The sequence below is a fragment of the Dermacentor silvarum genome, chromosome 6 (genome assembly GCF_013339745.2).
Source record: "Dermacentor silvarum isolate Dsil-2018 chromosome 6, BIME_Dsil_1.4, whole genome shotgun sequence".
Lineage (NCBI taxonomy): Eukaryota > Metazoa > Arthropoda > Arachnida > Ixodida > Ixodidae > Dermacentor > Dermacentor silvarum.
The window spans coordinates 40,690,286-40,716,839 of NC_051159.1; the positions used below are offsets into that span (position 1 = coordinate 40,690,286).

At 47.1% G+C, this 26,554-nt stretch overlaps 1 protein-coding gene across 1 annotated transcript; it reads right to left on the minus strand.

The window, feature by feature from the left end:
• Positions 1 to 24,186: 24,186 nt before the first annotated feature.
• On the minus strand, positions 24,187 to 24,954 carry LOC119456624 (uncharacterized). The gene has a single exon (XM_037718450.1). It carries the CDS (start codon positions 24,952 to 24,954, stop codon positions 24,187 to 24,189), a length of 768 nt encoding a protein of 255 aa, XP_037574378.1.
• Between the last annotated feature and the right edge of the window lie 1,600 nt (positions 24,955 to 26,554).

Consider the following 26,554-nt stretch of genomic DNA (forward strand, 5'->3'; position numbering starts at 1 on the left):
GCAATGCATTTTTGTTTAAAAGTGAAGCCGACTTTAAGGGAATTGGTGTAAGCTTGGTCTTTGTAAGCTGGCTTTCCCACGTTCTTCGTTGCAGTGGGAAAGCCAGCTTACAACAGGGCCCGATAACGGGGCTCGAACGGGGTCCGATAACGCTATCGCGTTCCACTCTTAAAGTCGAAGCTTAAGCGTTCTACAATTTTTTCACCGGCAACAGACGGGCTGCCGTCATGACGAATGAGTCGAGTGACACTGCTCTTATGTCAGTCCACTCAGGCTTGCACAGAACTGGTTTATTCATGCGAAATGAATATCTGCTCAGAAAATAGAGTGAAATACTTGTGCTTATCTGTTGTCATTGGGAAACCTGAAAAAATTCGCAGAACTGGAAATCCCGGTCTTAGAACACCACACAGCCGCACAAGACATGTGATGCCCTGATTTAGCCACCTTCGTCTAGTGCATGCATGGTTGGCCTGGTTTCCTGCGTCTTCCGTTCCTTGCATCTGCATACTTGACACGACAACTGAAGTAGGTGACCGAGCGCGATCCGACTTGTGATATCGCTGAGCGAGTGGCAAGGGTGAGCGGAGGTAAGCACGACGGACACACGAAGACAACTACTTCCCGCTTATCGCCCGATTTAAAATTAACAAAAAGAGAAAATTAAAAAAAATAGCTTCGGATGTCCGGCAACCGCTAGGAGCGCGCATGTACCTTGAAACTGAAACTAGCACTCACCTTCCGGGGGTTGGCTTTACCGCATAAAATATACACGGGCAACACTCGCTGCGAGGAAACATTGAGAGAAGGTCGCATTAGCACTGCGTCACTTAATTTGTCAGATAAAAAAAAGAAGGAGAGGTAGACTTGCACAAAAAGCTTCCAAGTATATGGGCATGAAGAGCGTAAAATGTCATAGCGCGTCACGGCGCGTTTTACAAATGTGTCTTTAATATTGTGCAGATCAGGCTGCTCTGTAGTGGTGTATTATTTGGATGATCTTCGGTTTTTTCCTATGTTTCCGCGCAGCAACTGCTGCTTGTGTATTTTTTGCCGCAATACAGCTCAGTTGAAGTTCAGCGTGTTTCATCAAGCCAGCAACCAACCAGACCATCTAAGTCTCCTAATTGCGAAAGATGCCTACTTATCACCTGGGACCGAATACACAAATGTTTTCGTACGATTGTACTCGCTGCCATTGGTTGGCCGCCTTTGCCAGTAATATGTCCAGCACCCGGATTGGCTGGAATTTGCCACTACGAACAATTCCAGCGCTATTGCTCTGTGTGAGTACGGGCCTTGGTGAATGGCAAAAGAATTGCGCTCAGCACTCGAATTTTGATAACGTGCGAAGAATGGCACCGCATGGCGTCAATTCGCTTTTTCGTACTTTAGCATTCTTTTTCTTTTATACAATTTATGTAAGTAGGTGCTGGCGCCTATTAGAGGCTTCTGCTACTCCCCTTCTCTGGCGTCCATGTTGAAAAAAAATGTTAACATGGGCCCCATAACTCCCGCATCCAATATACCGGTAAGAAACATTAGGATCCCATATAATAACCCGTTTTTCTCATATGTCGTTCGATGTTATTGGATATAGGCGTTATGAGGAATACGGTTTCTTTTTTTTTTCGTATGAATACATGCGATAAAAGAAGTGACAAGACACTACAAAAACCTATTCATTATCATTTAGGGCCTCAAATGGCGTTACATCAATCGGAAACAGTAACAAAAACATTGAAAAAATGGCGAAGACTTCTCTTTGAACAAAAATGAGTAGAGTTGGAAACGTGAAGCAATAAGCAAACGAATGCCACGAACAGCAACGCTTCGACAGTCAATTTGCATAGCAGTAGAACGAATAATAGTGTGGGTGTAAAAAAAGTCAACTGACAGAAGGAATATTTGACACAGCTAGTTACAAAAGCATGAAGTTAGCAGCTCGCACAATGTTTTAGCATCACGCTCAACGACGACCACAGCAACGTGTGTCACTGGGTATGTTACACTCAGTATGTGCCCGAATATGTAATTTGGGAGTAGACAGCTTGGGCCACAGAGGTTGTACTCAAGTTGGTTGGAAGGTTGGTGTCGATCCGGATTCCGTTAGCCCAGCAGCGCGATGCTAGACCCATTTGACCACGGACCTCCAGGGGACGCAAGTTGGCAAGAAAACGGTTAGCGAACTAGACACGCAGATAGACACCGAAAAGTGCATCAAGTATCCTAAGAATGATAATGGCATTATTAATTAAGTAGGGCCATGATGATGATGATCGTGGTGGAGATGATGATGAATATGATGATGATGATGAGTGCTCATCCTTATACCCTGCACGGTTCACAAGCTACGTGTTTCAACGACAAAGCGGTTGTCAGGTGGGTTTATTGATATGACGACGAACAGCGCAAAAATGGGACAAATATTAATGGAATCCCTCCCCTACTGCGTGTATCCCGAATCCCCAAATCACTAAGGCGATAATTTCTTGATCTGTGTATTTCGTTCCTTCTTCTACCTCTTTATTTCTTCTTTTTTTCTTCTTCTACTTTTCCCTGCTTATAACTTTCGCCACTGCGAGTAAACTTTCGTCGGAAGTCATCGCTAGCGCCGTCTGTTCCATTAATCTTTTCTCCCGTTGTTGCGCATTTGCCGCATTATGAGTTCAACAGACTTACCATAGTCAACCCAAAAAGTATGCATGATTTATAACAGCGCAATAACTGCTGGTGGAATGAGATGATCTCCAAGTATCGCTAATTGATCACCTCGTTCCTCGCAATCGCAGGCTGAGCTACATGCAGCAGTAACTGAATCAAGAGCTCTCATTCCACCGCCCGAGATGTGCGATGCCCATAAAAGGAGTGGAAGATCTCGTTCCGTGGGGTCGAAAATAGAGACGACGGTGCACGAACACGCACGGGGGTCCTCCGTGGCTTCGCCTTTGCGACGCTACGCGCGTGCAAAAGCCATGCTTGGAAGCAGTAAAATTGCGGCTCGTTGGCTGCACATTTGCGCTGAGCCTTCGACGTACTTGAGTGACTATGTCGAAACAGTGTCAAGCGGCGCGAATGACTCGGACAACAGTACACGTTTCAAACAGACGTGCTATAATGATGATGTTAATGATATGATGATGACATCCTTAACATCATCACCCGAGTGATACCTAAGCGTCAAAGGTTCTCGATGTGGTCGGCTAAATACGTGAAGTATGTCGCTTGGAAGTATGTCGCCCGTTCCGACTTGGCAGGACAAAAGTCCTTAATTAGCCAGGTCAGGCAGGCGGCAGAGGACAGTGGGGCCCTGGACTGAGGGGCTCCGACCACCGCTATACTTAAAATATTTTCCAGCCAAATAAAGTTTCTCTCTCTCTCTCTCTCTCTCTCTCTCTCTATATATATATATATATATATATATATATATATATATATATATATATATGTCGCTTGGCAACCCAAATGAATAAAAAAAGTTGCCGCAGTTTCACCTGAAAGGCGAAGCATCAATTGCGATAGCAAATTTGTAGAGAGCTATACGGAGTAATGATAGTAGCTTTATCAGCTATATAAACTTGGACATGCAGCAGCACCGGCAACACGCAGAACTGTTGTCGACGCCGTCGGCGTTTTGCCCGCGTTCGCACAAAATGCATGCGGCGTTGGTGACTGTTGCCGGAGCCTCTGATATAAATAGGCACTTGGTGCCGCAGCTAAACGTCGCCTCCCTTCCCTCGTCCTCCCCCCTCGGCCTTTCGCACGTCGGAAGAAGGCACGTTTGCTCTACATATATGGTGATTGTAAAGGAGGAAAGAGACGCCTACTTCTGCAGCCCTTAAGGGAGCACGGCGCAGAACGCGCGTTTGTTCTCCGCCGTGCGTTCACTCCCCGTGAAAGCGCGCGTCCCTCGCGCCCTTTCACTCGCACACACAGCGTTCGGCGGCGCGCGGCGACGATTTCATCTCCATTGACGTCATACGGAACCTCACGGCGACGGCGACGGCGACGGCGACGGCAGAAATTTGCTTTGGAGTGTCCATATAATTGCTATCGCAATAAAAGAAGGAAAGCGCACAATTACGCTAAGTCACCTTCAAATCTATCTTCGCGAAGAGGATTTGGAACCTTTTTTCATAGCGATGCTCTTGTCTGCCGCAAAGTTGTTAATAACAGCCTTTACACCATTCATCTAGAAAAATAAATGCCGTCAAGCTGTCTGTTGCACAATGTTATACAGGGGCCAACTTTGGTCACTGTCTTCGGAAAGCAAACTTCTCAATCGACGAAATAGTTACATTTCTCCTAGTATTCAACTCGGAGCCAATGCCTTCCTAGTCGTTAGCTCAACGTCGCTACCATGCAATCAAAGCACTTTGCATTTCGCTGAAGCTTTTGTTGCCTTCAACGAAGCGTCTCTCTGGCCACGTGCGGCTTGCGGCATGCAGCGAATAAAAAAAAAAACTGTGGTGCATGGCTGTGTCTGTCCAGCTCCCGCGTGATTCAAGAGTGTTTACTTTACAAGCACGTGTGGCCGGCCCAGCTGGCGTTCTCGAAAGCTAGACGATGAGGAGTGTGTTTTCGCGAAATGGCTCTCGCGAAAGCAAAGTTGGCGCCATCCACCACGCCAGTGCGCAATGTGCACGTACTCCTGCTCTCACTGGTCGCAACGAGACGTGTGTGGTGCCCCATAACATATGGCGGATTGTTTGCCTTTGTAGAGAGAACGAATAAAAGATGAAAGGCAGAGTCGTTAAGCAGGTTAACCGTCCGGTTGACCACTCCGCATTGGGTGACGGGAAAAGAGCAGAAAGGATGAGGAGAAAGGATGTGAAGATGATCTGTCAGCACAAGCACAAGGAAGGCAACTGACAACTACAATTTTATTAGGATAGGGATTATATGTACACTACAGGCGCATTTCCGTCGTCGGCGTCGCCGTGATGTTCCGTATAAAGTCAAGTGGGATAACCTCGCAGCCTCGCACCGTATGTTGTGGGTGCAAGTGAAAACGTGCGAGTGTGAGCCGAGAAGGATGGTGGCTCGATCTCACGCGCGCTAGGGAAGAAGGTGGGGAGGAAGCGCGCCGTCTTCCATCGCGCGCAAGGCAGCAGAATGGGGGAATAGGGGGGCGGGGGGTGTTCTTCTCCCGCGGCGGCTATGTATAGCGCGGCCGAGCGGGCCCTATCTTGAAAGCCATCTGCGGTGGGTACAGCACCGAGGGCTAATGACGTCGTGCGCGCGGTCTTCTCGCGCGCTTAGTTGGCCTAGAAGCGAGAGTCAGCACGAAGGTCACTTCGCTCACTGCTGCTGCCGCTCTTCCTCACTCCAGCGTTTTAACAGCGAGTGTCCGCGGTCATCGAGGGAGACATGTTCATGTTTGCGTGCGCGTGTGACACCATGCTTGTTAATTTAGTTAGCGAATGTTTAGAAGCTTATTCGGCCGATAAAGCTATTACCTATACTTCGTACAGCTTTCTAATAATTTGCTATCGCAATCGATGCTTCGCGTTTCAAGCGATACTGCGGCACTTCTTTTCATTCATTTAACGTGTTTTTAAGAAACATGTACAATAGCAACTTTAGAGCCGCTCGTGCTGACTTCGGCTGTGACCGGGGTCCAAGAGGTCTCTTTTCCCTAACGGGACGGGATATCTGAGGGGCATTGTCAAGAGCAGTGAGCACTGGTTGGCTTTGCACAAACGCAGAGCCTTCAATGCGCCCTTGGTATATGCACTGGGAAAACTCTTGCGTGTGCTAGTGCGCATCATTTAATTTCTATGTTAACGTCATTGAAAGACGGAAGTTCGAAAAATAGTTAAGTAGGGCAGTCATCAGTGGCACTCCATTACTCAACATGTAAGCAACAGCAGTATCACAGATGGGTTTAATTTGTGATACTCCATTGGCCAAAACAAAACGCATCTGCATCCTATAGCACCCTTACAGGACATAAGCCGAAACCCTCGAATACATGCTTCTCATACACAATTAAATGAATAAGTGATTAAAATGTGTAATTTCATACTGCAGCTTCATGCTGAAAATTCGCCAAAGGGTGTGTCAAGATAGCGTTCCATCTCATTGCTCTTATAAGGGTGTAAATTTATAGTGCAGACTAGTCCGTATACCAGAGGAAGAGGGGAGCGCAAGACAACGTACTATTCTACTCCTTCGTCACAGTGCGTTTTGATCCGTTAGCCCGCAATATAGTTACTCGGGCTGCCGCCTGTGTTGTTTATTTGTTTTTGTGTGGGCACATTTTCTGCTGAAAGTGCTTCGACTCCAGCCGCTTTTCTGGCCCATCTCCAACCAGTCGCCTTGGCAGCTCTTCGACATTTTTTGAAAGTTTATCCAAAGCGAAGCCACCTCCCCCTTCGGAGCACTTCGCTTTTGGACCACAGCGGCGCTTTGCGCGTCAGTCGGCGATGCTTCGCATTGCTTTCCACTTTTCCCCACCTTGTTTTCTTCTCCTGTTTAGCCCCCAGATATGATATGCTGTTGCTTTCCTCTTTTCTGCGTGTGGACGTGTATGTCCTTACAGCGCTCAGCTGTACGCGAGGACGCACATGTAACCTTCGTTCGCGCGCAGGGTTCCTTGAACCTCTTCTCGTCACCAGAGGCGCGCGCGAGCCTCCGTTGTTGGCCGCCACTTGCGTCACTGGACTGCCAGCTACACGCAACTGCACCGTTTCCCGCAGCCAGACTGCCCGTCGTCGGCCCGGCACCCACGCCGTGATGAGAGGACGAGGCACATGTGTCTCTCCGTTGGAGTCGGCCGTCAAGCAACCGGGAGAGAAAGAGTGGCAAGGCTGGTGAAGTGCGCGGTAAACGTCCAAATGAATATCGAGGCTTTTGTGGGAATTAACGTCCGGCACGGTTTATTAGAAACGGCGCTGCAGGCAGCGGACACGGATTACACGGTCTTTCATTCTTTAACGTGCATCTTAATCTTTTTGTAACTACCGCAATGTTTTCGCATTCGGCCTCGATTTTAATGCGGCCGGTAGTTGGGAAAAGAACCCCTGATTTAGTTCTCGGCAACAGAACACCGTAACCACTGAGGGACCGCGGTGCGTCAAACGTACGAGATTGAGGATGACGATGTATACCATCAACGTTATCCGTCGCTGCGGAGCAGAGACATTGGCTTTCGAGGGCTGAGCGTGAGGCCGTGGGTTTCATTCCGAATCATATTCGCATTGAAGCGGAGCGTGCTATGCTGTTGTGTGCGCATTAAAGAATTCCCCAGGCGGTGAAAATTATTCCGTAGTGCTCCATAACCGCCTTTCTCATAGATGGTGGTGGACCTGGTGGCGGTGGTGGGTTGTAGCAACAAGCGGGTTTGGCCTAGAGATCATCATCATCATCAGCAGCAGCAGCCTATTTTTATGTCCGCTGCAGGACGAAGGCCTCACCTGCGAGCTCCTATTACCTCTGTCGTTCGCTAGCTGATTCCAACTCGCACCTGCAAATTTCCCAATTTCATCACCTCACCTAGTTTTCGGCCGTCCTTGACTGCACTTCCCTGCCCTTGGCACCAATTCTGTAACTCTAATGGACCACCGGTTATCTACCGTACGCATTACATGGCCTGCCGAGCTCCATTTGTTTCTCTTATTGTAAACTAGAATATCGACTGTCTCCGCTTGCTTTCTGACCCACACCGCTCTCTTCCTGTCTCTTAACGTTAGGCCTAACATGTTTCCTTCCATCGCTACTTGCGTGGTCCTTAACTTGTTCTCGAGCTTCTTTGTTAACCTCCAACTTTCTGCCCCTTATGTTAGCACCGGTAGAATGCAATGATTGTACACTTCTTTTCAACAAAAGTGGTAAACTCCTAGTCAGGACTTGGCAATGCCTACAGCATGAACTTCAAGCGATTTTTATTGTTCTGTAAGTTTCCTTCGCATGATCAGGGCCCTCTGTGAGTAATTGACCTAGAGAAACAGATAAACGCACCCCTGCACTGCAGACAATACAGGCTGACTGGAGATCATGAATTCTTGTGCCCTTGCCAAGCTATTGTACTTTGTCTTCTGCATATTAATCTTCTACCCAACCCTTACACTTTCTCGGTTAAGGCCCTAAATCACTTGTTGCAATTCACCCGCAGTGTTGCCTAACAGGGCAATGTCATCTTCAAACCGAATTGGTTGTTGAAATATTCGCTGTTGATCCTCACTCTCAAGCCTTCCCAGTCTAATAGTTTGAATACGTCTTCTAAGAATGCAGTGAATAGCATTGGAGATATTGTGTCTCCTTGCATGACTCCTTTCTTGATAGGTAATTTTCAACTTGTGGCGAAACAATGCAGCTGTGGAATCTTAGTAGATATTTCTTTAGACATTCACGTATGCCTCTTGTACTCTTTGATTACACTTGTCCTCTATGACAGCTGGTATCTCTACTGAATCAAATGCCTTCTCATAATTAATGAAAGCCATATAGAGAGGTCGATTGTACTCCGCTGATTTCTCCATTATTTGATTGATGGCATGGACGTGATCCATTGTAGAATATCCCGTCTTGAAGCCAGCCTGTTCTCTTGGTTAATTGAAGTCAAGTGATGCCCTGATTTTATTGGAAATTATCTTGGGGAATATTTTATACAATACTGAAATCAAGCTAATGGGCCTATAATTGTTGAATTCTCTAACGTCCCCCTTAACTGTTATGGAATAGCCTTCTTCCAGATCTCTGGTACACATGAAGTCGTGAGGCATTGCGTATAAAGATCCGCAAGCTTTTCAAGCGTAATATCTCTTCCTTTGATTAAATCAATTGTTATTCCATCTTCTCGTGCCGCTTTCCCTTCATCGCTAGTTATAAAAGGAGCCTCTGTATCCTGTTCATCACAACTTCCAATGAAAGTTCCGTGGTGGCTCTGTAGGTCAGTATAGAATTCTTCCTCTGCTTTTACTATGCCATCGAAATTGCTGATGACATTGCCCGGCTTATCTATCAATGCAAACATCTTGCCCTGCCCTATGCCAAGTTTTCTTTTCACTAATTTCATGCTGCGGCCATCTTTTACTGCTTCCGAAATAATCCAGACATTATTATTTCAAAATATCACTTACTTTCTTCTTGTTTCTCAGCTTTGACAGTTCAGCAAGTTCTAGCTGATTTTTTGTGTTAGACACTTCATCGGCTTTTGTCCTTTCTTTATTAGGTCATCTGTTACTTGGGAGATCTTACCTACTGGTTGCCTTGGTGCCTTACCTCGCACTTGAATTACGTCTTCTGAAATCAGCATAGTCACGGTTTCATTCATTACCTGTATGTTGTCTTCGTCTTCCTGTTCTAAAGCTGCATTTTTGTTTGCGAGCAAAATGTTGAATTAGTCTTATTTTGCCCTTACTGCGGCTAGGTTGCCCAGTTTCTTATTGAATAATTTTGGGTTTTCTCAATTGCGAAGCATTAATTGCGATAGTAGAGTGCTATTCGGAGTAAGGATAGTAGTTTTATCGGCTGCATAAACTTGGACACATTCGCTTACTAACTGAATTAACAAATGTGGTGTCAGCGCGCACAAGCAAACATGGATAGATCACACTCAATGACCGCAGACAACCACTGTCAAAACGCTGGCAACAAGCGCAGCCGCCGCTGCGAGCGAAGGTTCATGCGGTCTATCACTTCAACGGAAACTGAGCGGCGAATGCACAGCGCATACAAAGGTCAGAGCCATGTGGAGATCGCTTTTAAGAGATGGTGCGGGCGACCACCGCAGCCGGGCAAAGCACAAGCACATAGTTGGCAGAGTAGAAGCTGCCCCCCCCCTCCCTCCGGCGCTGCCTTCCCACTTTCCTCCTTTCGCGTGGGAGATTGAGTGGCCAGTTACCCTTGCGCCCGGTTGCAAGATACGCATTTGGTGCTGCAGCACAGTGTCGCCCCGCCCCCTCGCTCGCATACACCCACGGCCTTTCGCGCGGCGGAAGTCGCGTTTGCTTTCCCCCGTGCGTTCGCTCTCCGTGATAGCGCGCGTGTCTCGCGCGCTTTCACTCGCGCATAGGGCGCGCGGCGACGATTTTTTTTGCCCTTGTACTTTATACGGAACCTCACGGCGACGCCGACAGCAGAAATCCGATTGAAGTGTCCATATAATAAAGACAACTGTCCGCAGGTGGGGAACGATCTCACCTCTTCGCATTATACGCGTGCGATGCTCTTAGCATTGAGCTACCGCGGAGCCGTTTTCCCATCCACTTTCTGGGGTATTTGTGTTTTACAACTAGAACTAACCCTGGGAGCGTTATCCAGCGCCACCACTGACAAACCATGGCGGCGGATGTGGAACATCTTTTCTGCCGCAGGCGTCACGAGCACATGGTCTTTCTGGGTGATGGCAACTGGTCAACAAACCCACCTATGCTACCTGAAGGCAACAATGTTGCCGGATTCGAGCCCTCATTATGTAATGAACGAGAAGAAAGACAACCGAGGGGTCCACCTGCGGACAGTTGTTTCTTTCATCCATTTTGATGTCCATTAATTCATCATTTCTTTAATTCAATCAGAAGGCACAAGTATTTTCGCCTATGTTGTTCTTGGTGTCATTGTTTGTTGGCTCCTTATGATATGATTAATAATAATCGGGCCCCTCGGTTCCCTTTCTTCTCGTTCATTACATAACGAGGGCTTGAATCCGGCAACATTGATGCCTTCAGGTCGCATATTTGGGTTTATTGACCAATTGCCATCACCCAGAAAGATCACGTGCTCGTGACGCCTGCGGCAGAAAGGATGTTCCACATCCGCCGCCATGGTTTGTGAGTGGTGGCGCTGGCTAACACTCCCAGGGTAGTTCATGTTGTAAAACATAAATTCCCCAGAAAGTGGATGGGAAAACGGCTCCGCGGTAGATCAATGGTAAGAGCATCGCACGGGTAATGCGAAGACATGGGATCGTTCCCCACCTGCGGACAGTTCCTTTTTTCATCCATTTTCATGTTCCTTAATTTATCATTTCTTTAATTCAATTAGAGGGTACAAGTAATTTCCCCTATGTTGTCCTTGGTGTCATTGTTTGTTGGCTCCTTATGATATGATTGATAATAATCGGGCCCCTCGGTTCCCTTCCTTCTCGTTCACCCCTACCGTTAGGGTGTTAAACAATTTTATAAATCACGACGAAGAGCTCTAACTAGAGCTCTAAGCTAGATGGGGAAATACGTGGTTGAAAATTGTGTAATCTTGCTGACAACCTTGGCTGCACAGAAATTTCCGGCAGGAGAATTTGACAGCGATAGCCTTAAAGCTTATTGAATGCACTTTTCGTGTCGTCAGCCACAGTTATCATCATTTTTACTTGTCAGAAAAAGTCGGTAAACAAGATGCCATGTTTGGTTCCCACCAATGATTCAATTTGATCCCTTAAACGTGAGGGTGTTAGCCATGGGACTACTGAACACCTTATTGCACCTAATAAAGTTGTAAAAATGGTTTTATACCAGCGCCGTTATGCCGGGCGAAAAGAGTCACCGTTGAATGGACACCACTCATGAGGCACCGCATACCCCCCCCCCCCCCCCCGCCCCCGCCAATTTGAGGTGTAAATGAATAAATCAACAAATAAGCATGACAAAACTAAATTTAATTATAGCAGACAAGTGCACTGTTGCAGACCCTTTTCACGGTGATCCCGTGGGCGCCACTATGTGTGATCATGTGGTGACGCGTCCATTGCGCGCCTCAACTGTTTCCGTTGCCTCCGTGTTTGCAACCAACGAGTGTGCGTGTCGCCTTGGTGCGGCTCAGCAAACCTCTGTTTCGGTGGGTATTGTGACGGTGGCTGGGTGGACAATACGAAGTTTGGGCCACGGCTTGATAGGACACGTAAGCGCTTTCGGAGCTCCATACACCTTGTACAAACTGCGCCAGCTTATACGTTTGTACTTGAATCGGGACTAGAAATGTATTCCAAGCTGTACAGAGTTTCTCAAGTCTGGATGAGTGTGTTTTGCTCTTCATTATTTGGAAAACGCTTTGAAGCAGCGGGTTGTCATGTTTCTGACACAGTGATGTTCGTCGGCGCAATCACTATCTGCTTGTTTAATTTCTGCCTAATTGCTCATGGGTGTGCTCAGTTGTGATCAATTCGTTCTTGCTGCACACAGGACATGGAACGTAGATATTATGTACTTTGTAATAGCTTGCTTCAAAAGTTACAGGAGCACATATCGTCTCGTTATGTGCATTGAATGCGAAAGCATTCTGGGCATGCCGACTACATCGACGTCCATGCTGTTTCGACGTCCATGCCACGGGGCATTGTCACATGACGTCATCACCCGGGCATGGGACCTTGCAACTTAAGGTTTTTATTTAGTCATATGACTATGTCACCTAATCGAATCTCTTGGTCATGTGCTCCGATTGGACAGTTAATTTTGAGGTTGGGAAGCCCAATTTTTTTTCGGGGGGGGGGGGGGGGGGTCGAGTCAAATTTGGGGGGGTGTCAGGTTGATTTTCAACGTAGGTCAACTCAATTTTCGAATTGGGCAAAGTCAATTTTGGGTATGGGCCATCCAAATTTTGGGGATGGCCTAAGTCAATTTGGGAGTGGGTAGGTCGGTTTTGAACGTGGAACATTTCGAGTTGTTCAGCGTCAATTTTGGAGGTGGGCCAAGTCAATTTTGGGAGTGGGCAGGTCTGTTTTGAACATGGGTGAACTCAATTTTCGAATTGGGCCAAGTCAATTTCGGGAGTGAGTAGGTCGATGTTGAACGTGGGCCAGCTCAACTAATTTTTTGGGTTTGGGCCACGGCCGACGCCATGGTTGTTCCCTGAGGTGGGATTTCATAGTGCGAGCCACAGCAGGTCCAGCGCCGAAAACGTAACGTAATCACTTGGTCACATGGGTTTTCTTGCCATCAGTTGTTAACACCGGATGCTCGTCAGATTTTCCGCTTCATGGGGCATACAAAGCTTTCGGCTTAATAATAATAATAATAATAATGAGGACGATTATGAACGTTTATGCTTATGCACTACAACAGTTCAAAAGGTACGGTGTTCAGTATAACAATGGCTGGACTTGTTGGCATGATGGTGTAATACGGCAGACACAGCAAAAATGTCACGAATGATTAAGAGAACCCTTCCACCAACGCGCATACTCAGAGGCCCCCAATCACTTATATGTCATTTTTGGTGTGTAACGTGTGCGTTTACTTCGTTTTGTTTTTTCTGGAATATTTATCGCTACTGGGCAATAATCTTTTGTTGGAAATCAACGCCTGTGTCGCCCGTTCCGTGAATATAATGTGCCGTAGTTGTGCTGTTTGCGGCATTATGTGTTTGTTCAAGTGGCTTAAACTAAACTGCGTATAAGAACGCGCATGATTTGTAATAGTGGTGTATCTGCCTGTGGAATGAGGCGACCTTCAGCAGTGCACACTGATGACCCAGTCTACCTTGCAGACTCAGCCTTATGCAGCGGCAACTGAATCAGGCGCTCTCATTCCACCCCACGAGATGCGCGATGCCCATAAACGGAGCCGAGAAGCTCAGTTTGCGGTCGAAAATAGAGCGGACGGTTCACGGAACACATGGGTGGTGGGCCCTCCCAGGGTGCCTTTGCGACGCTGCGTGCGAACGCCAGCTTGAAAGCGATAAATTTGGGTTTCTTGGATGGAGTTGTATAATCGTGAGCAATATGACAGGGAACAACTATTTTGCTTTCAAACAACGATTTCTCGCGATGTGTGGATTTCGAGAGGACGTGTTAACATTAGAACAACAGAAAGTTGGGCTAGTTGGTAGAGATTCGTGTTACAATGTATTATGAAATGATGTGTTAATGTGCAACAAGGAGCAATTTCCTGGTGAATACTGTCGCAGGACGCTGTCACGACTAAAGAAGACAACGAAGTGAGGGACACGAGCACAAGCATGTCCCTCTCCGAAGAAGATGAAGTTGGCGCGGCCAATTCTTCGACGTCCTCGTAAGCATCACCATGAAATGTCTCGGGAGTCTGAAGATGCTGCAGAGTCACCTGAGAAGGTCCTGCGGTTGCCATCTCGTTAGGTGGTGGTCCGGTTGATGGGGATTACCTCCGGGCTGAGTCCCCGCAGTCGGCGACTGTAGCGGTGGATAGGAGTGTCCACTGCAGGAATAGGTTGCGGGTTTGAACTGGGCGTTGCACTCCGCACAGGAGTTCCTGGCATCAGGGAGTACCCAGCACCTTCACCAGTGTCGCAGGATGCGAAGAACAGCACACAGGAGGACGGCACAACAACAAACACAAGCTCTATATTCAAGGCCCAAGAAGAATTGGCCGCGCCAACTTTATCTTCTTCGGAGAGGGACATGCTTGTGCTCGTGTCCCTCACTTCGTTGTCTTCTTTAGTCTGACAATATTCAGTCTCATCAAGCACATTTGCGCGGGACATTTGCGTTTGGCCATCACATCCTTCTGAACGCAATTGGTTTGATCATTTTCATATTCCTCATGGGCGTACGTTCCAAAGGGCGACTTGAAATGACTATACCGACTCAAACACTGCCAAATGGCACAATAAAAAGACAGTACATCTTTAAAGAGGCGCGCTGGTGTCCTTAAACATACGACATGGTATCCACTAGTGCAGGATATTATCCTGTACTTCAAGGGTCACAGAAGACGTTCGTGTTGGCTAACGACGAAGGCTCGGTTTATTAGCGAACTGTCTGAGACGACATGCGTTCTAAATGAAGGGGATAAATGTGTCAGCACTCCATCTGTTGCATGGACATGGAAAGGACCCCATGCATATTGGTGCCCGCAATTACCGATGCTGTACCACGACAAAGTTCATTGCCTTGCATCTGTCGTCTTGTGCATTTCTTCCTATACGTTATATCTATTCATGGATCGTGAACATTAATGTATAGTTGAAATTGTAAAAATAAGGCAGAAACCATCCTCGATGATCATATAGGTCAATTTAAAGCATATCTCCCCTGCAAGTGGCGCAAGGCCCGAACGATCTCACGTCCTCCCGCGGGGGAAACGCTCATTCGATGACTGCCACAAGCGCGGGCCGCGACACTCAGACGACGTACGATCGGAACCAGAAGAGGTGACAGACGCTGCACGCCACACCGAATTCGTCTTCGACAAAATGCTTTTGAAAGTACGAGTCTGCGTCCCGCAAGTGTTGGTTCTCCATTAGGCGTCGCTTGGTCTCCGCGGACCAGTTCGGCATCCATTCGATTGCCGTGCAGCTGTTCTTCGGCCGCGCCTCACCTCTCTTATTGCTCGGGCTCCGCGGCCGCGCGTATCTCGTCGGCCTGTTTGGGTGAGCATCGCGTACTGTGGGTGCTTACTCTAAAATGCTGCATTTTATTGCGATAGCAATTATATGGACACTCCAGGCGCACTTCTGCCGTCGCCGTCGCCAGGAGGTTCCGCATAAAGTCCAAGGGCGATAACATCGTCGCCGCGCGCCGTATGCTGCATGTCCGAGTGAAAGCGTGCGATGGTGAGCCGGTGATCACAGCTCAATCTTGCAAAAGTATTTATACCTGAAAAGCGTGGACACAAAGTGGAGGAAGAGGTCAAGAAAGTTGGCAACCAAGTACAAGGTAATTGAAAGTGTAAGCATACAACCAGGAGTCATCAGAAAGAAAGTGGGAGAAACAGAGACACAGGATTAGATGCAAAGATTAGAAACAAAAAAGACCATGGAGATTTACAAGAATGGGAATAAATTTGAAGGTAAAATTTGTCCAAAAATCCAAGCCCCTTTCTTAAAGAAAGGCGGTTGAACGGGAAGCTTTCTCCCATGCAAATTAAGTCAAAGTCCAAAGCGAACGACCAAGCAACGAACCCAATAAATTGTGAGCGACCCGATGTGATACATAAGTGATTTGCTTGCTTGTTCAGGATTGCATTTTCTGAACGTTGAAGTTGAATGAAGACACATTTAGTTAAGTTGCATAGCCTTTATTTTAGATCATGTAGTCGTTGATCACACGCACGCATTCACACTTTCACGGACGACTCTACACTTGCACAGTATTGTCTTGTGATCGCTGTGGTAGACGGTCAGAGGCTCTGCAGTTGCCAATACGCGGGATCTTCCTTACCGGCAGGATCGCGCTCGCGCATACGTTCGCGTACGGGAGCCTCTTTTGCCGTGCGCTGCACCTGCGGCCTACCCATGGTGACGGCCGGGAATGCATTGCGTGACGCGCGTAATGCAATGCAGATAAATACAGTTCGTCTGGCTAACGTGGCGTTGCAGTTCCCATTGGTCTTATCGGTACAACTGCGAATGTAAACTGCAGTGTTCTACGATACGTATGTCGTGCGCTGTTGTTCTATTGTCTGCGCAGATGCGCAGATAGTTCCATTGTCTAAGTTGGCTTTCCTGCATTGCGTTTTCACCGCTCAAGAACGAATCAGTGAGGCATAGAAAGCTTCGCTTTAATAACACAAAGGGCAGTGCCTTGCTTTTTCAGTCTCGAGTTGATTGCCAAATGACAAAAAAAAAAATGTCGCAGTTTCGCCCAAAAGTCGAGGCATCGATTGCAATAGCAAATTAGTGAACAGCTACACGAAGTAAAAATAAAAGTTCTATCGGCCGTATAAACTTGTAAACATAGGCATACTAACTAAATTACCAAGCATGGTGTCACGCGAACAAGCAAACATGAACGCATCTCACTCGATGACTGCGGAAACTCGCTGTCAAAACGCTGAAGTGACTAAGCACTACAGCAGCAGCGTGCGAATTGACTTTCGTGCTGCCGCTCGCAGCAACTCGAAGTAAGTCGCGAGAGCACAGCGCAGGGCGGACTCAGTCCCCGCCAACGTTACTAGACTAGCTTCAGTTGTAAAAATCTCCGCCCGTGCGTTTACCGCTGCTGTCGCCACTCCTTGGGCAGCCATCAGATGGCAGCGCCGTTCCATCGCGCTCCACTGCCGACGCCTCGCCGCAGCCTTGAGCTCGTGCGGACGGGCAGCTTGCGCGTGTTTCGCGCTCAAAGCGGTATCCACCTACAGCAATAAGATATATCGGGATAGTTGGTTCATACTGAAAGAAGGGTAAACTTCACGTTAGGAAGAAACGCATACGACGAAGCGCAGAAGCTGCGTTTTTAAGTGTCGTGTGTTTCTTCCTGTCGCCTAAACCTTTCACGCAGTTTACTTTTCCCATACAGCAGCTTGGCACATTTCCTCGCTGCTTTTACTAGCTTAACACTTTGGTCCTGGGGCAGTTATACGCCAGCTAACGAGACCAAATTTGTTATCCACAAAAATAGCCGCACAACTTTCTTGTAAACCAATGAATGCTTTATTAAAGAAAACGAAGTAAAAAACAACTATATGCCCCTATATATATTGACCCTTTTCGCGGAGCAGTTTGTTTTAGAGAAACGAGATGGCGCTCACGGCGGCGCGCCATACCTCTCCTCAGAGACCGCGCACGAATACGAAACCATTACCGCTTCTACCTTGCTTTTGTGCGATCAGCTGTCGGAAATGCAACTGAGTTTTCGCTAACACACTGTGCTCCATCCAATCATGCTAGATTACATCATGTAGATTGAAGAGGTGTGTAGTAGTTGGCTGCAAAAATAATGACTGGCATGTTAAGGAATAGAATGAATCTGTGTGGCCAAGTTCGCGGTTTGCTGCTGCAACTGTCCGAACGTGTTACCGGCACTTCGTGATGAACGGCACTTCGTGATGTACGGCTTTCCTCGAGGATACAGAAATTTGATCATCCACCAGCCTTGTATCGCTTACCTTCAAAGAAAAGGCTTCATCCCCAGAACGTCGGCAAGAGTGAGTACCACTCGTTAAACAATGACAAAGGAAGTAGCGCCGCTTCCTGTCATAGTAAGTTTCGCGCACGCTATCCATACACATCTGTCCCAAATGGCAGGAAAACTTACGCCCACTCTATCGACGACGTATTAAGAATAAGTGAATGGGCGCACACTTGAATATATGCGCACTGTATACGCACAATTAATGACGTACTACACCTATGGCGCACGAATGGTTGAAGCTGAATGTTTCGTGACGGTCCACAAGAGTAAGCGAGTTACTAGCTGTAATACATATTTGCTACAAGGTATTACAATGTACAAAGCAGCTACGTTTCAAGCCTTGTGCGCAGCAAGAACAAATCTGTCGGAACTCAGCACACCCGCGAGCGATTAGGCAGAAAATAATCAGATAGTGGCCGCACCGAGGAACTTCACTGAGTCAGAAATTGACAAGCCACTGCTTCAAAATATTTGCCGAATAAAGAACAAAGAGCAAAACACACTATAATCCTGACTGAATTCATAATCGGAAACCTTGGATAGCTTGGAATACATATTTAGCCCCGCTTTTAGAACAAGCTCCATATACGCTGCTTGCGCCGTTTGGACATAGCTTAATCAGCTCCGAAAGCACTTTTGCATGTTCTCTGAAGCTGTGATCAAAGCTTCGTGTCGTCCACCTAGTCACCGTCTACGATATCTCCGAAAACAGATGTTTTCTAAGCCGCGCCGGCGTCATACACTTCCATTGTAAACAAAGAGGCAACGGAGGCTGTTGAGGCAAGCAATGGGCGCGTCACCACGTGATCAAATATGGCAGCGCCCACGGCATCGCCGCAATCATTCGCAGGGCTTTTTAAATGAATTGAAATATTGAGTATACATATTTCACTATATAATCTACCTGATTTGGCTGCATCATTTATTAGGTAATTTACTTAGGTTTCTACGAATTACTGGAGTGCGTTATCAAAGAACTTTATGTTTGCATTCTGTAATTTTGTTTTTCTGCTGTTTAATGTCCCAAGTTACTTGTCAAACTTGTAGCCTCGTGTTGTTGTGGCCATTGCTTAGTTCTTATTGATAAATATCCTAAGTATACCTTATAGGTTTGGGTTAGGTTAATGTACAGATGTCTACAGTGTTAATTATATGCGCGTTGACATGCAGGGCCTTATTTAGGCCTTTATTGTCTCTTCTTTAGTATAATTGTTATTATTTTTATTGCACGTGTATGTGTTGCTGCCCTGCCTCGCTGTCATATGCTGACAGGGGTTGAGGGTTCTCACGCCGTCTCTCGGCGTATTTTTACTTAACCTACTCCAGTGTTCGATGGGAAATAAAGCTTCATTAATTTATTCGAACTACGTACTTCGCTGAAATTGGGCAGTAATTTAGCAATGTAGTACGAGTACACTTTGTTTTTTTTTATTTTTTATTTTGCATCTTGAACAGGTGATGTAGTTGGGCGATGTGTTACAGCAGTTATCCTCGTTCACAGTTTACAAGCCGCTGAAAATGGGAGCGCTTTTATTAATTGATTATTTGAGTAATCAGACGGTTGATTTAGTTTGTTACGATTGCACTAAATTGTTATGTATGTTGAGCAACATTCGTTGGCAAGAGTTTAGTGGCGATTTATAGAATAGTTGGTCGGCACCGTATGCATCAATAGTCCTAAGGTAACACCGGTGAATGTGGGTGCGTTTTTGGGACTGTATGTGCTGTTTATGTGCTATATCACTGCGTATATCACAATCATCCCCCAGTACCTGGAGTAGCATGTCAGGCGATCTTCAGCATATTATTAAAACCTGCATCATTGTATATATCTCTCTCCAAGGTTGATAATTGCCTAATATTTTTCGTGCGTCACAATTCCCAAGTCTCTTGTAACACTTTGTTGCTACTCCCTCGGTGAATACGCAGTGCACGGGAGAATGACTAGCAAGGGTCGGCGATCGAGCCACGTCGTACCGGCGATAGCTGGGCCTTCAGGCTGATGCAAAACTTCTGGGAGTGTGGCACCACAGAATAACAGGCTCACGCGTTACCGCGATGGCAGTTTGCTCATACAGCGACGTGCAATGAGTCGGTGTCTAAATGTCCCCATTTCATTTGCTATAACAGCAGGCAAAGTCATGCCTCTAAAGGGCATCTACGTGTAAACTGTCTCGGTGAGACATGGGAAAAGTCAAAGCTGTGTTCTCAATGATCCAGTCGAGGAGGTCGCCCGTGCATGTTAACCTGTGCTATGGAAGGATAATTGTTTTGTGCAGTGCCAGGCCGAAGTTGAAGACGTCGTCTGGTCAAGCTGCTCACACTCCAGAGAGCCCACGGACAATTTGCGAAGAGTTTGCTAGTTTTTGGCTCTGCGGAAGCCGCTTGAATGTCTACCGCCTTCCTTCAGTAGCCAGAACGACAGAGTCTACTTGACGTCGACTATCACGCACTGGTCCATCTGAAATGGCGTTCGCATATAAGACTCTTGATTTCTCAATCTCAGTGGCTGGCCAATGAAAATACTATTAAAATTTTCTAGCGAAAAGTGTTAATTAAGTGGTAATAAAGATTACTAGAAATAATGTACATACCTTACGAGAATGAACATGCTTCACTCAAACGTGGAAAATATTCGTCTTGTGTAACAGGTTCCCTCAAATTTTTCATTGCGTTTTCTTTTTTTTTTTTTTGGTCGAGCACGAGGTATGGCGAGATATGGAGAAAAGGCAGTGTATAGAGCAGGAACTTTCTAACGGATGCCAGAAGGAATGTAGGCTTCGTGACCGGAACATTCGGGGCCTTCCAAATTAGGTAGCGTCCATATAGGGGATTCATATGCTACATAACTGACATCCATACACGCCTCGAAAAAACTGCTTCGTAAAGTCGAATGCATTTATCAAGGGTGTAATTCGCTTCATTGCACCATTGACCATATGAGAACCCAAGTGCCGCAAGGCGGAGCCCATTCAGAAAGAAGGCCTCATCGGCATTCATTTGACAGGAGGTTAGGAGCCGTATAGGAACCCGCCAGCTTTACATAAACGCACAGCCTTCAATGCACGTTTGCCATATCTACTGTCAGAATTTACGTGTGCTAGTGCGCATCATCTAGTTAATAACTTAGCACCGTTGAAAAACGGAAGTTCCCAGAAGCAGTTAGCTAAAGAGTCACCAGTGACACTGCATTACTTCACGAGCCGTTAAGGAACTGCCATATCACAGATGCGTTTTGTTAAAGATACTGCATTGCCAAAACCAAACGCATCTGCACCCTAAAGCACCCTTGCAGGACATAAGCCGGAACCCTAGAAAATATTCTTCTTATATACACCCACAGTGGACACATATATTTATGTCCACTGCAGGACGAAGCCTGTGATCTCCAACAGTCTTGCGCTAGATGATTCCAGCTCGCGCAAGATGATGATGATGATGACACACCCTTAATTGAATAAGTGTGTACCACGTGCCATTTCATACTGCGGCTTTATGCTGAAAAATTCGCCAAAGTTAAGCGTGTGTCCCGAGAGGTTTCCACGTAATTATTCCTGTAAGGGTGTAAATCACTTTACAGACTCGACCATACACAGATGCTTAGGCAAGTGCGAGACAACGTTCTGCTCTACTCCATCGTCAGAAGGCGTTCTTATTCGTGAATCCGCAATAAAATTACTCGGACTGCCGCCTCCTTTATTTATTTGTTTTCATGTGGGCACGTTAAGCTGAAAGTGCTTCGACTCCAGCCGCTTTTCTGGCCCATCTCCAACCAGTCGCCTTGGAAGCTCTTCAACATTTCTTGAAAGTTTATCGAAGCCGACGCCACATCCCCCTTCGGGGCACTTCGCTTTTGGACCACGGCGGTGCTTGGCGCGTCAGTCGGCGATGCTTCGCATTGCTTTCCACTTTTTCCCAACGTTTTTTTTTTCCTTTTTTTCTGCTATTTATTCACCAGATATAATATGTTGTTTCTTTACTCTTTCTTGCGCGTGGATGTATGTGTCGTTACAACGCTCGGCTGTACGTGAGGACGCATATATAACCTTCCTTCGCACGCAGAGTTCCTTGAACCTCTTCTCGTCACCAGAGGCGCCTCCGAACCTCCGTGGCAGCCATCGCTTGCGACACTGAACTGCCAGCGACACGCACCCGAACCGTTTGCCGCTGCCAGACTGCCCGTCGTCGGCCCTGCACCTACGCCGTGATGAGAGGACGAGGCACATCAGCGGTGTGTTTTACTATTAGAGTCTGCCGTCAAGCAACCGGGAGAGAAAGAGTGGCCTGGCATGGTAAACATCCGAATCAATGTCGAAGCAGTTATGGACGTTAACGTCCGATACGGTCTATGAGAGATGCCGTAGCAGGGGAGGGGCGGCTCCGGATTACTCAATCTGTGATTCTTTAACGTGAGCCTTCAGCTATATAACTAGAGCAGTATTTTCGCATTCGACCCAATCGCAATGTGGCTGGTGGTTGGTAATCGTATCGGTCACTTCGTGCTCAGCAACAGAACTCCTTATCTTCAAATAAAACAGCGCGCGAAACCGAGGACGGACAGAACAAGTGAGAGAGAGAGAGAGAGAGAGAGAGAGAGAGAGAGAGAGAATAAACTTTATGCAAAAGAGCACGCGAGCGTATGTAGCTCCTCCGCTCTGCAGTGGGTGGTCCTCTCAGTTCAGGAGTCCAGCGGCCTTAGCTGCCCTTGTCGCTCGGTTGACCAAGTTGAGCTGGTCCGTCGAGTCGTAGCTGGGGTGCGCACCACAAGCGCTGACTCGCAACTGAAGGGCTTATTTAATAATTCCCGGAAATACAATTTCAGTGTTTTGAGAGCCTTGATATGCTATTTAGGTATAAATATCAGACTCCTCTGGAAGTGACAGAAGTCTGTCATATAAGAAAGAAAAAGAAAAAAAAAACGTGTTAGCCGAACGTCACTTGGCTTGCTTGACAAAGAATTTACCTTTTAGCAGCATATATTTTACTAATTTCCCCTGAATCATAAGAGTTCAACAACTCATGTCACGCGTACTTGTGTGCTTGTTTGTATTCGTGCGGAAGATTCAATAAACCCTACAGTTGCGAGCCAGCGCTTGTGGTCTGTATCGCTTGTTCTGTCCGTTCTCATTTTTGGGCGCTGTTTTATTTCACGATGAAACGTTACCAATACGCCCAAGTCGCAGTTTTAGAAATTTTTAACGCCCGAGTAACAGCCGCGTGTCAATCGTCCTAGATTGAGGATGACGATGTATACCATCAACGTTATCCGCCGCTGTGGAGCAGGGATAGTAGAGAGTTTTAGATTAGGGAGCGCAAGCTGCTTGCGTACGCAAGAACTATGGGTCACGGTACTGCGCATGCGCAGACACAAACGTAGGTTTCTACGCATGCTCCGTAGCGTTGTCCCTAGTTCTTGCGTGCGCAAGCCGCTTGCGTCCCCTAATCTAAAACTCCCTATTGGCTGTCGAGGGCCCAGCGTGAGGCCGTGGGCGTGCAATTGGATTCCCAATCGTATTCCCATTGACGCGGAGTATTCCCATTCACGGAGTGGAAGGGCCGACGAATTTTTTATTGTGATTTATCTGATTCACGTGCTATGCCGTATTTCTTATGATTGTGTGGTGTTATATACTCGTATACAGGGTGTGCAAACTATCATGCACCAAGATTTAAAGATATGCAAATGCCACGTAGCTGGACAGAACCAAGGTAATGTTGTTTGCCGTCGCTTGGAGATCCTCAGATTATTTCTTGCATTCCGCCTAATTACATAATCAGTCTTAATTAAAATTTAATCAACTTCTCAAATAATGTAATTACATGAAAAATGTCAATGAGACAATTGTAGAGCAACATGAAAAACTCCCGCGACAGCTTCCTGTTGCTCAATACGTGCTACATAAAAGTGTTTTCCCGAGCGTGAAAGAAGCCCACGAATACACGCAAAGGGCCTCCAGCGGCCAGTCGCAGAGAAACCCAGTCGCAGAGCAAAGATGACCTGCTGGCTTGATCAGCGTAGGGCTGAGCGGCGTATGTCTTGAAGGCTTGCCTTATACATCGCTTTGTGACACAGGGTCCTGTAGCCTCCGGTTACGCACGTCGACTAACAGTCCAAAGTGGCGCAGAAAATCCGCCCCGAGGATGGCGAATTTCACGTCGGCTAGTATAAAGATCCATCGCAGCTTTCTCTGCAGGCCCAGACTGACGGTTAGGGAGCGGTTTCCGTACGTGGCGATGGCCGTGTTGTTGACTGCTTGCAGAGGCGATGTGTTCGGGCGCTTGCGGTCCGCGGGCGATGCTGGGAGTACTGCGCACTTCTACGCCTGTGTCGACGAGGAAGCGGAAGCCGCTGTTGCGGTCGGTTAGGAAAAATACTGATGAGCGACGTTCTTGCATGGCAGAAGCGCTGGTCGCCCTCAGCGCCTGCTCGGGGCGTTTCCCGAGAGCTCGCAGGGTGGTACGCATTTGCGCGCAGCATTGCCGAACTTGCGATGGTACCAACATAGCTTTTGGCGTTTCGTAGGCGATTGCGGAGCACCCCGACTGGTTGACCGTGACGCGGTATGGAGGGCGGCCACGGAATCCACGAGACGCGATATTTCGTTATTCATCTCTTGAAGCTGTTCATGTGGAGACGGTTCGCTTGTGACGGCCGCGACAGATATGGGAGCTACCGCCATGAGCTTGTCGGCTAACTCGGCCAGTTTGGATAGATCGTTCTCATTTGAGGCAGTCATGACCATTCTAACGTTCGGGGGAATTTTCTGTAGAAATATTTCTCGGAGCAGCAGGCTGTCAAGACCGTCCACTTTGCTGCCCAATAATTGCTGCATGTGACGCAGCAGCTGGCTTGGCGTTCTGTCGCTGAGGTTGGCTTCATGAAGAAGCTGTTGTAGCCGTTGGCTTTCGGAGGGCGTGATCCTGCGGATTAGTGTTGCCTTCAACGCCTCGTAAACGTTGTCTGCTGGTGGAGAAAGCAACAGGTCCCGAACTTCGCTAGCGGTTGATGGGGGCAGACTGCTCACCACATAATGGTATTTCGTGGAATCTGCTGTGATGCGCCGTGCAGCGAATTGTGATTCTACCTGAATGAACCACAATGCAGGATCCGCAATCCAAAACGGAGGCAGTTTGACGTCCACGCCGGAGAGTGTAGGAATTTCGGTGCCTTGAGGTGTGTCCATAGCCCTTAGCTGCTCGTCCGGGTCACCAATGTTGTGTGGGACGCGAGCGTGGCTGGAAATCAGCAGACAGAAGCGAGTAGTGCGTCCCTGAAGAACAAGCAACAACTAACTTTTATTTCCTAATCGTACAGCCTCTACGGCTCGGTTGCGCACCCTCGCACCACTTCCCATTCCCACACACAACGCGATAAGATTTTTTTACCGAGTGAAAAATGGGAGAGGGTGTCTGGCTGCTGCTGTGCGACCGTGAGGCCGCCACAATACTATGCTAATTTTGGTACCTACCAATTAAGTTAACGAAACGACCATGAGAGCCCCATGGCGTACGTAGGCGGCTGTTTCATGACCTATATGACACACGTGTCATGATATTCATGTCATGACCTATCATTTAAGTTCGTCATATACTCTTGTCATAGTATGCCAATTTTAGTACATATCAAGTTAACGAAACGACCATGAGAGCACAAAGACGTAGGTGGCTAGATACATACAGCAAAGACGTAGGCGGCTAAATACATGCAGCAAAGACGTAGGCGGCTAGAGAGAGACAGATAGATAGATAGATAGATAGATAGATAGATAGATAGATAGATAGATAGATAGATAGATAGATAGATAGATAGATAGATAGATAGATAGATAGATAGATAGATAGATAGATAGATAGATAGATAGATAGATAGATAGATAGATAGATAGATAGATAGATAGATAGATAGTGTCAAAGTAGCTAATGTTCGCGGAGAAATGCTTCGCAGTTAATAAATATGGTGAGTGAGTGAGTGAGTGAGTGAGTGAGTGAGTGAGTGAGTGAGTGAGTGAGTGAGTGAGTGAGTGAGTGAGTGAGTGAGTGAGTTGAGTTGAGTTGAGTTGAATGAAGACTTTATTGAAAAACAAGGTATTAAGGTGGGTGGCCCTATGGTTAGGCACCCGCGAGCCCTTGGGCGCGGGCGGCTTATTAAGCTCTCTCGATGACCTTGGCCTGCAGTTCAGGGTCTGAGCTGAGTAACACGGCCTCCCACTGTTCAGTATTAATTATTTCTGGATTCGTGTGATCATGCGCTGGGCGCGACCACATAATATGGAACACATCCGGTATTACAGCGAAGCTGTTAAGGGCTAGGTCTTGTCGCTGTTATTACAAGCACCTTCAACAGTTTCCTACAGTCTAGTACGTTTACTAGCGCTTGGAAGGTAGCACGGGTAGTGCTCGTGCAGAAATCGGGTACTAGAAGTGTAGTTACTACCTACCTATATGTATCATCTGCGCTGCGTCAAAAAGTGTTTCAATTTGTATTGCATTCCCTGCTCTATGTTACTATTAAGAACATTTTAATACATGAACAGCACGGCTTTGTATCAGGGTGCTCTACAACAAAGAATTCGGGCACATTTATGACCCATGTTTCCAGTGTGGTACATAGTAGGGGCCAATTAGACGCTCTTTACTTTGACTTAAGTAAAACATTTGATTTAGTTTTCCATGAGCTCCTCATTACAAAACTCAAGTAAATGGACATACCTTCTTCAATCACTGCCCTGGTATCTAAGTGCCTAAGCAATAGATCGTGCTTCGTTGGCAATAATGGTCAGAGTT